At 45.0% G+C, this 18575-nt stretch overlaps 1 protein-coding gene across 1 annotated transcript in view; it reads left to right on the top strand.

Annotated features, from left to right (window-relative positions):
• The window catches only part of TRPM1 (transient receptor potential cation channel subfamily M member 1), a 338789-nt gene that overhangs the window by 307143 nt on the left and 13071 nt on the right, over positions 1-18575 (top strand). The window contains exons 25-26 of the mRNA XM_075345679.1: positions 15696-15898; positions 17418-17550. Of these exons, the coding sequence (XP_075201794.1) occupies positions 15696-15898; positions 17418-17550 (336 nt within the window). The remainder of the gene's footprint in view (positions 1-15695; positions 15899-17417; positions 17551-18575) is intronic.

Here is an 18575-nt window from a genome sequence, read left to right as displayed (position 1 = left end):
CTATATCGATGTCTTTCTTGAATTGGGCCCAGAACGATACACAGTATTCCAGGTGGGGTCTGACCAGGGCAGAGTATAGGGGAATAATTACCTCTTGTGATCTAGATTCAATACTTGTCTTGAAACATCCCAGAATTTTGTTGGCCTTTTTAGCTGCAACACCGCATTGTTGGCTCATGTTGAATCTGGGATCTACTATTTTGCCCAAGTCCTTCTCCCCGGTGCTATCACCCAGTTCTATTCCTCCCATACTATATATGCTTTTCACATTTCTTTTACCCAGATGTAGGACTTTGCATTTGTCCCTGTTAAATACCATTCTGTTTACCTTGGCCCATTGTTCGAGTGCGTCTAGATCCTTTTCAGTACGCTCTCTTTTCTTTCTAGTGTTGCCTTTTCCTTATATCTTAGTATCAGCTACGAATTTAATGAGCTCTCCAATAATTCAGTTGTTCAGAACATTTATAAGGATATTAGATAGCACTAACAGGACAGAGCCTTGCGGCCCCCACTTTTGACTTTCCTCTAGGTTGATGAGTAGCCATTTAGTATTACTCATTGTGCCCGATCATTAAGCCAGTGGTGAATCCATCTAACTGATTTTCTGTTGATTCCGTACTTGGTCATTTTTTTTCAATGAGGAGGTTACGTGATACTTTATTGAATGCCTTACTGAAGTCAAGGTATACTATATCCACGGCATTCCCCTGGTACAACCATTCAGTGACTTTGCTATAGAACGAAGTCAGGTTAATATAACAAGATATATTGGTCATAAAGCTGTGCTGGCTCTGGTTAATTAATGCCTTCCCATCCAGGTACTTAAGTAAATGTTCCTTGACAATTTTCTCGAAGATTTTTCCTGCTATGAAGGTCAGGCTTACTGGCCTGTAATTCTCTGGATCCTCCTTTTTCTGCTTTTTGTAGATAGGAACCACATTTGCCCTTTTTCAATCTTGAGAGACCACTCCTGTTTCCCATGCATTTATTTAGCACTTTTTAATATGGATTTCTGAGCGAAATCTGCTTGAAAAAAACATCATGTGCACATACCCTGGGGTATCTGCACACAATGTAATTTTCAGGAGGATTTCTGAAAAAGTGCAACAACAACACAACAAAAAATAGTGCACAGCAATGTAAAAATGACATTGTTGTGTACATGTTTTGTCTTTTCTTACAATTTACCCCTTCAGGGTTTGAAAACCATGCAGTGGTTAAGCATATTGATTATTCAGGCAGCTTCCACTATGAAGTCACTCTCTAATTATAGAATAGATTGCAAAAAAAGACTTGGAGAGCAAAGATGCCACAAAAGCGACAGCAAAACCGCACAAAAAGTTGCTTCAGGAAAAGGCTTTTTCTTTGAGCAGCTTTGTCTTGGAAAACGTGGCAGTTCCACCGATGCCTTAAAGACGTGTGCACATACCCTTAGACCTTTTGTGTTTTACTGTCCCGCTTCCTTTTTCACTAGGAATATTATTGACTTCATAATACAAAGCAGAGGCAATGCTTGAAAACATTGAGTTTTTCTCTCAGGTTCTTCTATAACAAAGGCTGGGACACTGAACTCCCAAATCCCAAGAATGAGATCACCATTACTGGTAAATGGAAATGTTGTACATACTAGCCTGGGCAAATATAATGAAAAATAATAGCCTAATTAAACTCAGGACCTGTTAATGTGCTATGTTTTTCTACCTTTGATATTTATTAATTTATGGCAAATATAGCTATTAAAACTGACAGCTAGAGTTGAGTGAGAACCTAACTATTTGTACTCGCTATACTCATAACGATTACTGTCCAATACTCGCGTATTCATTCTGAATAGCATATACAATGCAAGTCAATGAGGAAAACTTGCAAGGTAACGAGTAACCCGAATGCCATACTATTTTGCTACTCGCACGAATAATACGGTATTCTGGTTACTCGTTACTTTGCGATTTTTTTTTCCCCATTGACTTGCATTGCACACTCTATTCGTAACGAATACGCAAGTATTAGACAGTACTCGATATGAGTATAGCGAGTATGAATAGTTAGGTACTCGCTCAACTCTACAGTTATTACTGCTCATCTATACAAGCATAAGTCTGGTTGTTTAACACATTTACAGTAATCACCAGTGTAAGAAAACACTAAAAATTCAACTCTGAATTATAAAATTATTATCTATCAATGGTGAAAATTGAGTGTTCGTACATGAAAATGATAGATTTTGTGTTTGTAACATGACAATAGTCATCCCGGAAGATGCTTCTGTACAGTGGTTACAATCATATATACATGCATAATTGCTCCTATTATGTGATAAACGATAATTGAAATGATCTAAACATCCAACTAATGCTCGGAATGATTACAAAGGATCTGCAGTTGACAGTAATTTTATTTGGGCAGATTTACTATTCAAATTGAGATAGATTTACGTGTAAATGAATCTTAATTTATTTCATCCCTAATCCACATTTCTGTGACCATTAATGGATCAAGCAGAGCTTTATTAAAGTTGAAGGATGCCTCACTTTAGCAGAAACCCCATCCCACCCAACCACGTCCATAGCAGCCTCATATAGGAAAGGTGGACACGTAGGCATGTGGCTCTCATTACTGACGTATAACCCGTGATTGTTACTTCACCAAAAAGCTATTTGCAGATTCACTTTTCGAAAGAGACTGGGGGACACAAAGAGAAATAGTATTTACATTATCCATTTACACAGTGAATTACATTTTGAGAAATAAATGAATAATCATAGATAGTAAATTTTGCACATATTGAAAGATCAAAAAGTACACCATTTCTTTATCTTTTAGGCATCTCATATTTTTCATAGCAGAAATAGCATAGTCTGCAGCATTAATTTTAATGTAAACAGTATCGGAACCCCTTTGGAAATATGGACACCATTACTATTTAATTGGATCTGTCAGGATTCAACTGGGTCTGTTGGAAAATAGATGTGGGTTAGCTGCTATGCCTTTTTTATGAATGGAAACCATAACACTAATGTGAAAAAGGTATGGTTAATAATATCAATAATAAAAAAAAGCTTCCATATTTTTTTACATTTACACCAATAAATTGTGTAATTTGGAACAGGTTTATATGCCAAGTTGTAAGCGGAAAATCCACAAAGAAAGCAGCAGCTGTGGGTACAAATGATCTTGGTTTTCTTTAAAAAGCATTACTGCCATGAAATTTCCAAACAATATAATCTCTTCTGACGGATGATACTCGTTCCCTATATTTCACAACAAAGCCTAATGTCAAACTAAACAGTTTTTCCTAGAATTTACTTGGCGATCCACAGAAAACAGACAGTTACTGTTTAAGAGAAAGCAGATGGTAACGTAAGCTTATTAAGAGAGCAGTGCACAGCCCAGCTAAGCCTAATGATTCTAATGGAGCCATTTCAGGAGGCAGAAAACATCATATTCATGTCGGATTCTGCCATCTGCTGTTTGCTTAGCAAGACAGTTACGCACTTGCTAGGAAAATGTGGAGAGCCAATTCCAGTATACACTTTATACACTACTCACAAAAACTTAAGGATTTTTGGCTTTCGGTAATATGCACTCCAACCTTTTCAGATTAACTTAATGTGACCATTTCTAAGCTTTTGCATGCACATGTCCAACTGTTCAATGTTTTAGCACTTTGTGCACAACTTGCTATTCTCTAACAAGGAGCCTAATGGCAAAATTCACAACAGATGTTTGATCCATGAATTGTCCAATAGATTTCAGAGTTCAATTAGTCTTTCTATTTAAACAGTCCTTGTCAGATCTGCACACGTGGATTACAACTTTGGTGTTGGACTCTGTTCACATTGCAGAGTCCGATAGGCAACCTGGTCTCTCTTAAGTGCTCAGCTAGGCTGGGCGTCGGCTGAGTTGTTTCACTGCTTCCAGCCATGCAGGAGTTAATGCTTTTTGGAGCAGTGTGCAACTCTTATGAGAGCCAGGTTGCTGATTGCCATCCACAGCTGGTCTCTTCCTATTTAAGGCTGGGTAGTGTAGGAGGAGACTGCCGAAGATAGCTTCAGCGATCCCGGTCTCAGTGGTTGTCCAGTTCATCGTGAACTACAGTTGCTTTTCTGCGGGGCATGACTGTTTCCCTGTTGTGAGTTAATTCCCTACCCTTTTCTTTATTCCCTTGTACACATATAGTCTCTCCTTTGTGTTTGAGTGCAGTGTGTATGAGGTTTTTTCTCCCTTGCTCGTGTCTTTTCTGTTGCGATTCGTTACTGGGTTTCTGGTTCACTCCCAGGGTGGGTGGCATAAGATCAGGGCTTGGATGGGAGTCAGGGTTACGCTGAGGGCTCAGACCTGGCTAACATCAGGCTTGCCTCTGAGATAAGGGACAGAGCAGGGTCTCGAGTCTGAGGGCCAGTTTAGGAACCCCTAGTCTGTCAGTACACACCCTGTGACAGTTCTCCTTATCATGCTGTTCACAATTTGACATGATCAGACCAAGACAACCCCTAACAGTTGATCAACTGTACCTCACCATTGCGAGGCTTTAAGCAGGATGTTCTCAGACGGAAGTGGCCACAGAGCTTAGAGTGTCACAGAGTGTCATCAGCAGGTTACAACAGAGATACAGAGAGACTGGAAAAGTTACAAAAAAAGCATAGAAGTGGACGTTCTTTGGCCACATCCCACACTAATGACAGCTTCATTATGAACAATGCCCTTTGGAACTGGATGATGAATGCCATACAATGTCAGACTTCCGGGATTTCCAGTTCTCTTTTGAATGAGCTTGCCCTCTGTTAACATGGAGTTTGCTGTTCTGTTGCCCTACTTCCTGTCCATCTGTTTAAAAGGCCGCCCCTAAGCTTAGTCCAGTGCCTGAGTATACTGCTTGCTGTGTACTCCTGCTTTGCTGCTCTTGGTTCCTGATTGACATTTTGGATCCTCCTGAAAAACAACCGACACCGACTCTGGACTTCACCCGGTCTCATCAAGCTGTGCCCGGACTCCGTCTGCCGTCTTTGGTCAGCACTTCTGCCCGGTTCCTTCCGGTTCGTAACCACTCTGGACTCTCATCTCGTGCGGACATTTTTGGACTATACCTATTGCCCTTTGTGTCCCGGCTGCTGCGCATTTAGGCCTTCTGGGGTGATTGCCAGACAGTCCCTGTATAGGGGTTCGCTCTTGGTGGTCTCCCTGGGGGAGTCCGGTGCGTGGCCCCGGGAATTCCCTTCGCTCCGATCCTGGAAGGTATTTCCTGTGTTTATTGTACTACTGTGTTTTGTTCCGTTTATGTACATATCGTTGGTTACATATTATAAACATCTCTGCACCAAGAACTCGTCTCTGGTTGTCATTGCCCTAACGCAATCGAAATCCTCAGTACATACAATAGTATTAGGCTATGTGCGCACGTTGCGTACAGTCACTGCAGAAATTTCTGCAGCGATCTGAAGAGCACACGTGCGCTTTAAATCGCTGCAGAAATGTCCGTAGTGAAAGAAAAAAAAAGCCGATTCCATGCGCTCTGCCTGCAGCTCCTCCCATAGACAGAGCAGGAGCTGCCGGCAAAGTGCACGGAAGAAGTGACATGTCACTTCTTAGAACGCAGCGCTTCAGCAGAAGCCGAAGCGCTGCGCTCTAAAACGCCACGTGCGCACGGCCCCTGCACAATCTCCATAGACTGTGCAGGGGACGCAGGACGCATGCAGTTACGCTGCGCTACAAAGCGCAGCGTAACTGCATGAATTACGCACACGTGCGCACATAGCCTTACATACAACTCCAAGCCCATTTAAGGGAGGTAAGAGGCACCCAAGTGTAACATCAAACTATTCAAAACCCTTTACATCACTGTGGTCTGCATGCTACATGACCAGCAAGGGTACCATAACACATCACCAGGCACAGGAATCATCATCTTTCAAGGACCAGAGAGCATCTATGCTGGGCGAGGGACCAGTGCTGTTTCCTGATGAAAGTAATCTCGCCCTGAGCAGAATTGATGGCTGACAATGATGTTAGAGATGTCAAGAAGAGCGCTATGCATCAGCCATTGATGTCACTAGACAAGACTTTCTTGGTGGTAGTGTTACAGTGTGGGCAGGTATGTCTGGTTAATATAGAACTGCCTACACTTTGAGAATGTTAAAGTGACAATCCCCTACTAATTCAATAACATTATTAATCCAGTCATTGTGCATCTGCATGAACAACACAGGACCTCGTATTTCATTTTCATAGATGAAAGTGCTCCAGCTCATCGAGGTTGCAACATTAGGTAACGACTGCTGGAGACAGGGGTACCTGAAATAGAGTGTCCTGCACTTTCTCCAGACTTGAATCCCATAGAAAACCTATGGGATCAGCTGAGTCGCCATGTACAGGCTTGTAATTCTGTACCATAGAACATCAATAACTTGAGGATGCCCTTCAAAAAGAGTGAGATGCCATACCTCAGCAGACAATAACTCGAAAGGTCAACAGCATGAGATGTCATTGTTAAGCTGTAATTGATGCTTAAAGCTACATGACAAGTTATTGTTTGAGATGAAGAAAATAACATTGCATGTGTCTACTTAAATGCCCTACTTTCATGGTAAAATATTGCTGTAGCGTGAACATTTTATGTTTTCCATAAATTTTAAATTCATAAAAATATCCCAAAAATTTAGTAGTGTATATCATTCTTAATGGCATTGTTCAGCCAGAAAGATGGCTAAAAAGCAAGGAAGAACTGAGAGTCATTAGATTTCTTACATTTATTCTCTATGGGAGTGACACTGATCCATTCAAATGGGGACACAGGATCCCCATTCTTTTAATCTCTGAGGCTCCCAATAGTATAGTGGGTAAAGTAAGTATTTAACATGTCACCAATTTTCTAAGTAAATATATTTCTAAAAATGGCTAGTGACGTGAATTTATTACCAGATGTCTTTAACAACCTATCCAATCCAGACAGGCGCAGAGAAATCAAACCTTATATGTTCAGAAATTAAGTTATGTGTAATAACGAGAAATGACTCAGGGAAAGAGTATTGAACAGATAAAGAAAGAGCGGTAAAAAGTCATGGAAAGTCATAACACAAGTTGAAATCTACCAGTAATTAGAAAGGAATTCTGCCTCTTAGTTAAAATAAAAGCTGGTTCAACTGATGGCCTATAAAAAGTTGTCTCATTTCCAAGGTGCCACACAAGAATCATTTCATGATGGGTAAAACCAGTGAGCTGTCTCAAAACTTTCACAACTTTATTGTTGCAAAACATACTGATGACAGTGGTTACACAAGATTTTTTAAACTACTGAGATTTCCAGTGAGCACTGTTGGGGCCATGATCCGGAAGTGGAAAGAACATCATTTCACCCTAAACCGGCCATGTCCAGGTGCTCCATGCAAGACTTTAGACAGAAGAGTGAAAGGAATTATCAGAAGAGTTGTTCAAGATCTAAGAACCACCTGTGGAGAGCTACAGAAAGACCTGGAATCAGCAGGTACAATTGTTTCAAAGAAAACAATAAGCAATGCACTCAACCTCCATGGCCTGTATGCACGCTCACCACGCAAGACTCCATTGCTGAACAAAAAGCACGATCAAGCGCATTTAAAGTTAGCTCAACAACATTCAGACAAGCCTGTGAAATACTGGGAGAATAAATTCTGGTGAGATGAATCCAAAATTGAACTCTTTGGATGCTATAATATACACCATGTTTAAAGTCCGAAAGGCCAAAAACACCATGCTAACAGTGAAGATTGGAGGTGGGAACATCAGGATGTGAGGCTTTATTTCATCATACAGCATTGGCAAACTGCATATAATTAAATGAAGGATGAATGGACAAATGTACATAGATATTATTGATAAAAATATGCTGCAATCTACCAGGATAATGAAGATGAGACGAGGGTGGACATTTCAGCATGACAATGATCCCAAATACACAGCCAAGGAAACTATCAATTGATTTCAGAGAAAGAAAATAAAGCTGCTGGAATGGCCCAGCCAATCACCTGATCTGAATCCAATAGAAAATTGAGGGAAAGGAACTAAATCTCAGAGTTCATACGGTAGTAGGAGGCCATGGAACCTGAGCGTTTGGAAGAATGGACCAAAATCACACCTGAGCAATGCATGTGACTAATTTCTCCATACAAGAGGTGTCTTGAAGCTGTCGTCAGCAAGAAAGGATTCTGTACAAAGTATTAAAAAATGTCAGTAAGCATGTTTAATACTTTTTTCCTGTGTCATTTCTCATTATTACACATCACTAAATTTATTGACATCTATGGTTTGCTTTCTTTGCTTGTGTGGATTTGATGGGTTGTTACTGACATCTGTTGAGAAATTTATGTCAATAGCACATTAAGATATTTACTTAGAAAATTGGTGATGTGTTCAATACATATTTCACCCACTGTAAAGTAGCATTCCAGTGATTAGACATTTATCATCAAACGTTTAAAACAATGAAACCATGTTCTGTGGAATGACGAATCATGCTTCACTATCTGGTAGGCTGATAGGTAAGTATGGCTTTGGCAAATGCCATGAGATAGTCACATTTCTGATTATATTATGCCAACTGTAAAGTCTGGTGCAGGAAGCATAAAGCTATGGGGTTATTTTTCAGGCGTTGACGTATGCCCATTTTTTTACTACCCTGTTTCCCTGAAAATAAGACACTGTCTTATATTTTTTTTTTGCCCTGAAAAAAGCACTAGGTCTTATTTTCAGGGGGTGTCTCATTCTTGAGGAGACATGGTTTGGGGTAAGTTTACACCCCACAAAAAGCAGAACCCCCCCCTTCCAAGGATCATCAAACTTACCAGCCCCGGGCATCTGTGTGGCTCCCAGATCTCCCAGCACGTTGTCCTCCCCTGCGTCTGGCCAACACACATACATTAGATCACACACTCGCACATCAGATAGCATACACTCATATCAGATTCCATATCATTCCTCCCTGGGATCTCTGTGCTGCACGCCATCCTCCCCTGCATCTGGCCGACACACATACATCAGAACACACTCACACATCAGATAGCTTACACACTCACACATCAGATAGCATATAAATACACACATACATACTCACATCAGATAGCATATACACACATACACTCACACATCACATAGCATGTACACACACAAACACACACTCACACATCAGATTCCACATCATTCCACCCTGTGATCTCCGGGGGGCGCTCCAGGCAGATGTGCTGCACACCGTACTCCCCTGCGTCCGGCCGAAACTCACACATAGTTTCATAGTTTTTTAAGGTTGAAGGGAGACTCTAAGGGGTACTTTGCACGCTGCGACATCGCAGGCCGATGCTGCGATGCCGAGCGCGATAGTACCCGCCCCCGTCGCAGCAGCGATTTCCTTGTGATAGCTGCCGTAGCGAACATTATCGCTACGGCAGCTTCACATGGACTCACCTGTCCTGCGACCGTCGATCTGGCCGGCAACCCGCCTCCTTGTTAAGGGGGCGGGTCGTGTGGCGTCATAGCAACGTCACACGCCAGGCGGCCAATCGGAGCGGAGGGGCGGAGATGAGTGGGATGTAAACATCCCGCCCACCTGCTTCCTTCCGCATATCCTACGGAATCCGCAGTGACGCCGGTAGGAGATGTTCCTCGCTCCTGCGGCTTCACACACAGCGATGTGTGCTGCCGCAGGAGCGAGGAACAACATCGGACTGTCGCGTCAGCGTAATTATGGATTACACCGACGCTGCACCGATGATACGATTACGACGCTTTTGCGCTCATTAATCGTATCATCTAGGCTTTACACACTACGATGTCGCATGCGATGCCGGAAGTGCGTCATTTTCCATTTGACCCCACCGACATCGCACCTGCGATGTCGTAGTGTGCAAAGCCCGCCTAAGTCCATCTAGTTCAACCCGTAGCCTAACATGTTGATCCAGAGGAAGGCAAAAAAAACCCAATGTGTCAAATAAACTCCAATGGGGAAAAAAATTCCTTCCTGACTCCACATACGGCAATCAGACTAGTTCCCTGGATCAACACCCTGTCATAAAATCTAATATACATAACTGGTAATATTATATTTTTCAAGAAAGGCATCCAGGCTCTGCTTAAATGTTAGTAGTGAATCACTCATTACAACACCATGCGGCAGAGAGTTCCATAGTCTCACTGCTCGTACAGTAAAGAATCCTCGTCTGTGGTTATGATTAAACCTTCTTTCCTCGAGATGTCAGAACACACACTCACACATCAGAATACACACTCACACATTAGAACACACACTCACACATCCGATCGCATACACTGACACACTCTCACGAAATCGCACATACCGGTACAATTGCGCACACACTCACCACATCCAGTGATACCACGTGCTTCCGGCCATGTGATCCTCCCGCAGGTCCTGGAATATCCACTGCACAGTGTCGCAGGTCCTTATGCGCGCCGAGAAGCAAGCGATATCGCTGGATGTGGTGAGTGTGTGTATGCAATCTGTAGTGTGATTGTGTGTGTGATCTCATGGGTTTGTGTGTGTGTTCTCATGTGTGTCTGTGTGTGTGTGATTTGAGTGTGTTCCACTGCAGGACCTTGATGCGCTTCCCTGCTCCCGGTAGGTGTCTGGTGAGTATGATCTCGAGGTCTTCTCTCTTCTTGTCTGATTTGGGGGTATCCACTGTCTATAATGAAGTGTCCTGCAGTATCTTTAACTTTTTTAGCTGCATGGACACTTCATTATTGGACCGCAACTAGGTCTTATTTTTGGGGTATGTCTTATATGTAAGCCTCCCTGAAAAATCCTGCTAGGTCTTATTTTCGGGGGAGGTCTTATTTTCGGGGAAACACCGTATGAAGAGTATTCTTAATTCTTTCGTTTCCAAGGCATTATAATGTATACTTCCCATATTGTGGTAAAAATTTAGGGAAGAGCTTTTTCTGTTCTAGCATGACTGTGCCCAAGTGCACAAATAAAGGCTCATATACTCATAGTTGAGGGAGTTCAGTGTGGAAAAATTTGACTAGTCCAACTAGTGCCCATGTGAGGCTATGTGCGCACTAGAAAGTGCCTTTTTGTTAAGAAAAAAACGGACCCTCTGAAAGAATCCTGCACCAGTGGTAAAAACCGTGGTAAAACCACACCCGCGTTTTTGCCTCGATTTTCCGCGGTTTTGTTGTGGATTTACCGCGGATTTACAGCGGATTTTCCGCAAGTTGGTCCCCGCGGATTTTTACCATTATCTATGGCAAAAACCGCAGGTACCTGTGGAAAAGAAGTGACATACTCATTAATTCTGCAACGGAAAATCAGCGGGTAAATCCGCAGGTATAAAAAAAATGCAGTGTGCGCACAGCATTTTTTAAAACCCATAGGTTTTGCTGGGGAATTGACTGCAGCAATGTTAGACACATTTTCTGCAGCAAATCCGCGGCAAATCCATGGCAAAATCCGCGGTAAATCCGTAGCGTGCGCACAGGGCCTAAGGAGGTGGACGGCCTGTCACGTTCTTCCATGAAGACACCAATCATACTGATGTAATGTGAAATGTATTGTGCTCCTTTATAATGTTTCTGTAATAGAGTTATGTATAGCAGTGTTATAGGAATGTATAATGTAAGGTATAGTAATGCATAAGATGTAGTGTCGCGGGCGGAGAAGGGGACGCTGCACTCTCCCACTGCTCGGGTCCGGCCGCTGCTGCTGCTTGGTGGTGGCTCGAGCGGTGGGCCGGATCCCGGGGACTCGAGCGGCGCTCCTCGCCCGTGAGTGAAAAGGGGGTTGATTGTGGGGATTTATTGTCCGTGATGCCACCCACGGTTGTGGTGATTTTGGTGACACCACCGCTGCTCTGTATGGGGATCCCGGGAGCGGTGACAGGGAGCAGCTGAGTTGTTGGTTCTCCCCTCCGTGGGTAGGGGTTGGTTGTCCTGGGGCCCAGTGATGGGGTAAGGATGGGTGATGGCAGGCGGGTTGCGGGGCCTGGTGAGGTGCAGGGTCGCGGGGGCAGCGCTGTGCCGCACGGCACGGTGGTACTCACTCAGCCTGAGATGATGACACAGTTCACGGTAAAACACACGGCTGGAAAGACGGGTCCCACAGACGGCTGCTGTTGCTTTTCCCCGGCAGGTTAACGGTGACTGTCCTTTCCCTGTGTGACGCCCTGGGCAAGCCAGGGGTCACAGGTAATGACATCACACACCCTACACCCCAGATAGGTACACCTAAGCTAGACCTGAAATCCTTGTTGCCTTCCTCCAGGGGCTGATGTCCACACCAGGGGGTGGGCCAGGCGGTTGGCTCCGCCCACCGAGGAGTACACAGCCCTGGAGGTGGGAAAACCAGGCAGTGAGAGTTGGAAGTTAGTTTGAAGTGAGAGGGAAGTGGTAGAGGAGCAAGTGAGAGGAGTTGAAGTGAAGGAGAAAGTGACAGTTTTGAAAGCCTAAAGTTGGTCCGGGTGTATGCCCCGGACAGAGACAGCAAGGTTAGCAGACGGTGGTGACCGTCTGCAGGAGAGGCTGATCGGAGGTTGCCGAAAGGACCGTGGACGGGTGGTGGCCCGGCGATACCGGACCGGTATACAAGGAGAAGCCAGCACCATTGGCAGGGGCCTTTCGGATCCCAGCAAGGCTAGGAGTCGCCGTGAATTTGCCAAATCCGTCAGTGAAGGGGACCTCCGGGTCTCCCAACAACAAAGTCCCAATTGAAGGCAACAGTCCAACCGTAGGAGAGAGACACCGCCGCCGCCAAGGCACCAGTTTCTCAGGGCCAGCGCCTGCGGGCACAGAGGGGCTCCTCCGGCCCATATCCAAGTCGGGGAGCGGGTAACCGGTGGGAACCCATCGCTACCAACATTACACTAGGTGCAGGGACAGAGACCGTCACCGCTAACTACCGGGGAAAAGCAACAGCAGCCGTCCGTGGGAACCGTCTTTCCAGCCGTGTGTTTTACCGAGAACTGTGTCAACGTCTCAGGCTGAGTGAGTACCACCGTGCCGTACGGCACAGCGCTGCCCCCGTGACCCTGCACCTCACCAGGCCCCGCACCCGGCCTGCCATCCACCCCTACCCCATCACCGGGCCCCGGGACAACCAACCCCCTACCCACGGAGGGAAGAAATAACAGCAAAGCTGCTCCCTGTGACCGCTCCCGGAATTCCCATACAGAGCAGCGGTGGTGTCCACACAATCACCACAACCGTGGGTGGTGTCACGGATAATAAATCCCCAAAACCAAACCCCTTTTCACTCACGGGCGAGGAGCGCCGCTCGAGTCCCCGGGATCCGGCCCATCGCTCGAGCCACCAAGCAGCAGCGGCCGCAGCAGCAGCGGCAGCCGGACCCAAGCAGTAAGAGAGCGCGGCGTCCCCTCCTCCGCCCGCGACACCTGCACCTAGTCCTGCTGTTGGTTCCAATGGGTTCCCACCGGTAACCCGCTCCCCGGCTTGGATATGGGCCGGAGGAGCCCCTTTTTGCCCGCAGGCACTGGCCCTGAGAAACTGATGCCTTGGCGGTGGCGGTGTCTCTCTCACTCGGTTGGACTGTTGCCTTCAATCGGGACTTAGTTGTTTGGAAACCCAGGAGGTCCCCTTCACTGACAGATTCGGCAAATTCACGGCGACTCCAAGCCTTGCCGGGGTCCAAAAAGCCCCTGCCAATGGTGCTGGCTTCTCCTTGTGTACCGGTCCGGTACCGCCGGGCCACCGCCCATCCACGGTCCTTACGGCAACTCCGATAGGCCACTCCTGCAGACGGTCACCGCCGTCTGCCAACCTTGCTGTCTCGCCTGGGGCACACACCCGGACGCAGTCAGATTGTTGCTCCTGTACCACACTTTTCCTTCCTCTCACTTTCACTGTCAAAACTTATCTGCTCTCTGTTCCCGCCTCCAGGACTGTGAACTCCTTGGTGGGCGGGACCAACCGCCTGGCCCACCCCTGGTGTGGACATCAGCCCCTGGAGGAAGGCAACAAGGGTTTTGTGTCTGGCTCAGATGTGCCTAACCGGGGTGTAGGGTGTGGTGGTGTAATTACCTGTGACCCCTGGCTTGTCCAGGGCGTCACAGTAGCAGTGTTGATAATGTAATATGAGTGTAAATTAGGCTAAGGTGTAAAGCATAGCAGTGTCACTAAAGAATTGTAACGTCTGCATAGAACTGGGTGAAAGGTTAAAGGGTATATCCTGCACTAACAGGCAGGTAGTTACTACCTAACTGCCTGTTAAACCCAGCACTGTTCTTTGACGACATAGAGCAGTCACAGACCACTCCTGCTGGCAATACAATGGCTTCGTAAACAGAGAAGAGGCTTCCTTTCCGCTCTGCTCTGTAGACAGTGCGGGATTTACAATGCTGATTGACAACAGGGACCCTGCTGCATAACTGGAGGAGTCGGCTGTCAGCATGACTTTGGGTGTCCTGTTCCATCTGCAAAGCAGAGTAGATAAAAAGCTACCACTCTGCCGTTGCAATGTCAGACCGGGCACAATAGACACTGCCTGGTAGTGTGTAAGCACATTTTAATTATTATTTAAAGTCCCTGATATACATTTTAAGTTTGCCCAGCCACAGACAGCAGGGTAAAAGACAGTTAAGACTTAGGAATAGCCCACAGTGGGAGAGTGTTTTTCCAGTTAATGTGTAGTGGAAACCTAGAAAGAGAAGACAAAATACATTAGGTGTGTGTGTGTGTGTGTGTGTGTGTGTGTTTAGTACCAGGGAGCAAGATCAGGAAAGAAACCTAAGTGGCGACAGAGATCTAGCACACAGGTAGGTGGGTGAATCTTACTAGAGAGAGACTTGGAAGGGAAGTGACTTCACTTCCTGCCAGATGTGGGGGATTTTAGAGAGGAAAAGGATCTGCCCAGCTGTGGACACATAAAGAGGGTAGTGGCTCTAGAAGCGGCCCTTGTAAGGGATCACAGTCAGCAGTCTGGCTGCAGGGCTCACAGCGTAACACAGTGACCCATGTGGCCCTGTACCAGGAAGATGGAGGTTCATTTTATCTGTTCAACTTACATAATGTACACAAGTAATGTTGTCACCTGCAACGTGATGAATGTGCCTCTGTAACATACACAAGTGTCCTTGAAGTACAATGCCTGCTGCCCTGTGTACTTTAGTTTATTGTCACGTGACAAAAACTGTTTTTACCAACATGTTTCCTCAACCTGGGGACAAAGGAGTCAGATACTGGACAGAGCGTGGCAGCCACAAAGGCGAAGGTGTCCACGGTAGTTACAACACAACACATACACATCCAGCAACCTCAATTTCCTGTATCGTGGCTGCACAGAAAACAAGTCCCTCACCCACGGCTACTGCCCCAAGCCACTTTACACCCTAACCTCAAGCCTATTGAACATCTTTAAGATAAATTACAATGGAGATTGTGAGTCAGGCCCTCTCATCCAATCATTATATCTGACCTTACAAATGCTCGTCTGGATGAAAGTACAAAACTCTCACACATACCCTCCAAAATCTTGTAGAAAGCCTTCTCAGAAAAGTGAAAGCTGTTATAGCTGAAAAGAGGTGACCAACTCCATAACGGTATGCTATAAAAGCTCCTAAGTGTTCCTAATTCCTTTGTTCGTTTATTATATATACATACTGTATGGCAATCCTTCAATTATTGCTTTATAATAATGTTATCCATAATGTCAGCTATATAGAATATGTATATGATATCCATTTTTTCTTTACTTTCAGCAATACATTTTTTGAAGTAAAATCAATATCAAACCAAGTGTGGAAGTTCCAGCGTTACCAACTTATCATGACTTTTCATGACCGACCCGTTTTGCCACCTCCAATGATAATCTTCAGCCACATGTACATCATTCTAAAGCGCGTATGTTGCCGCTGCAGAAAAATGCACGAAGGAGATCAGGATGAGCGAGATAGAGGGCTGAGTAAGTTAGAAAGCCTTCCACATGATTATGACCATGCTTTCTGTGTTGGAGCTATAAAAATAAAAATGTAGCTGTTGATATTATGTGGCATGTACAATTACAATTTTTTCTTTAGGCAAATTATGGAAATTGTACTTATGATTTGTTCATTTCAGAATGAATTAAGCCATAAATGTGGAATTTTCTAGACAAAATCAGCGTCTATGTTTTCATAGCAATGTTTCATGGTAAGCCAGCGACATGATTTACAATGTACCCTACAAATCTACTGAAACTTTAGACCAGATCTGTAGCAGAATCCAATAATGGACGACCAAGTTACAGAGATTGAGGTCACATTACCATAAGGCAACAAATACTTTACTTACTAATAGTGATGGGCGGACCCGGACTCTAAAAGTCCGGATACGTGCGGTTTGAAACTTACCCTAGTGCCGGGCCCGGGATTCCAGGTGTTGATCTGGATCCAGCAACTTGGGGAATAAAAAAAATAAAGGAAAAATAAAGAAAATAAGACTGAAGCAAGCTTGTCATACTTACTGAGGCTCCCGCGGCTACTCCTTCACTTCCTGGGCTTTACTTTCCCTGCTTTCCACACCCACTGGCCATCCTAGCATCTGTGATTGGTTGCAGTCAGACGCAACCCTATCCTGTGTGACAGCGTCTGCCTGCAACCAATCACAGGTGCTGTCAATGGGTCTATATCGTACAGTAAAAATAAATAAATAAATAAAATATTTGGTGTAGGGTTCCCCCATATAATGATACAGAGTACAGATAAAGCCCACAGCTACAGGCTGCAGCAACCAGCAGTGTGCTTATCTTGGCTGTGTATCAAAATAGGAGGAACCGGATTCGACTTTTTGTAAAATTATTTAAGTAAATAATTAATAAAACAGCAGGCGATCCCCCGCAATTTTGATACTCAACCATGACAAACCCGACAGTTGTGGGCTAATATTCTCAGGCTGGGGAGACCCATGCCTATTGGGCTGCCCCCCCAGCCTAAAAATAGCAGCCTGCAGCCACCCTGAGATTGTCACATCCATTAGATGCGACAATCCCGGCGCTTTACCCGGCTCCTCCCGATTGCCCTGGTGCAGTGCCAATCTGAGTAATAAGGGGTTAAATGACAGCGTACAACTGACATCAAGCCCAAAAATTAGTGATGTGTAGTATGTAGTAGGTAATCCTCAAAGTAAAAAGAAATAAACACAGAGAGAAATTCTTTATTTGAAATAAAATACAGCACCCCTCTTTCTCCTCTTTATTAACTCCAAAAAGACCCTTGAAGTTTCGCCGTAATCCACACAACGTCCTACAACGGTCCTGGCTCTGCTGCTGAGTCCAAGCCTGGAGAGACTGAAAACATGTCCCATCATTCAAGGCTCCAGGAAACACTGACAATGGGGACCCGGCTGGCAGCAGTGATGTCACTCAGCTCACTGCCACTTTTGGTTATCTGCGAGTTCGCTCATCACTATTTACTAATACAGTTATTGTGTTTTTAATCTTGCAGAGCTGTTTCTGAATGAGGAAGAACTGAAGAAACTCTATGAGTTTGAAGAACAATGTGTAGAAGAATATTTTCAAGAGAAGGAAGATGAGCAGCAGTCCTCTAATGACGAACGGATTCGGGTAACCTCAGAAAGGTATTTCCACTGACACCTTTAAGCCATCATCAATATTTTGTTTTACCCCTCAAGGATTTCTTATGTCTTTCTTGAAGTTACAAACCCAAAATCTGGGACTTTATAAGTATTTTGATGACAACATACCAACTACTGTCAGGTTCAGTTTGTGCCATAGAAACCAGTGTAAGGGGTACTTTGCACACTACAACATCGCAAGCCGATGGTAGCGATGCCGAGCGCGAGAGTGCCCGCCCCCGTCGCATCTGCGATATCTTGTGATAGTTGCCATAGCGAACATTATCGCTGCGGCAGCTTCACATGCACTTACCTGCCCTGCGACGTTGCTCTGGCCGGCGAACCGCCTCCTTCCTAAGGGGGGGTTCGTGCGGCGTCACAGCGATGTCACACGACAGGCGGCCAATAGAAGCAGAGGGGCGGAGATGAGCGGGACATAAACATCCCGCCCATCTCCTTCCTTCCTCATTGCAGGCGGGACGCAGGTAAGGAGATGTTCCTCGCTCCTGCAGCTTCATACACAGCGATGTGTGCTGCTGCAGGAACGATGAACAACATCGTACATGTCGCTGCAGCGACATTATGGAATGCCCGACACTACAGCGATCATACAATTTCGACAATTTTGCGCTCGTTAATCATATTAAAAAGGATTCACATACTCCGATGTCGAAAACGACGCCGGGTGCGCGTCACTTTCAATTTGACCCCACCGACATCGCAGCTGCAATGTCGTAGTGTGCAAAGTACCCCTAAGTCTAATACAAAACAGACTTTACACAAGAACTCCATGACAATTCTCTACCTTACAAACACCTGAATAGTATAACTATTGTTCCTTTTAACTATATAGCCCTCATCATTATGAAGCATGAAAAGCATTTTACTACTTTAAAGGGAATTTGTTATCAAGTTTTTGCTTTGTAGTCTGAGAACAGCATAATATAGGAGCAGAAACCCTGATTACAGTGATGTGTCACATACAAGACTGTGCTTTACTGCTTCATTACAATTTGGGTTTTATCCCT

This window comes from Anomaloglossus baeobatrachus, chromosome 4 (assembly GCF_048569485.1).
Source record: "Anomaloglossus baeobatrachus isolate aAnoBae1 chromosome 4, aAnoBae1.hap1, whole genome shotgun sequence".
In the NCBI taxonomy this organism is placed as follows: Eukaryota; Metazoa; Chordata; class Amphibia; order Anura; family Aromobatidae; genus Anomaloglossus; species Anomaloglossus baeobatrachus.
Note: the sequence above shows the minus strand (reverse complement) of the source record. Positions and strands in the feature narration are given on the sequence as shown.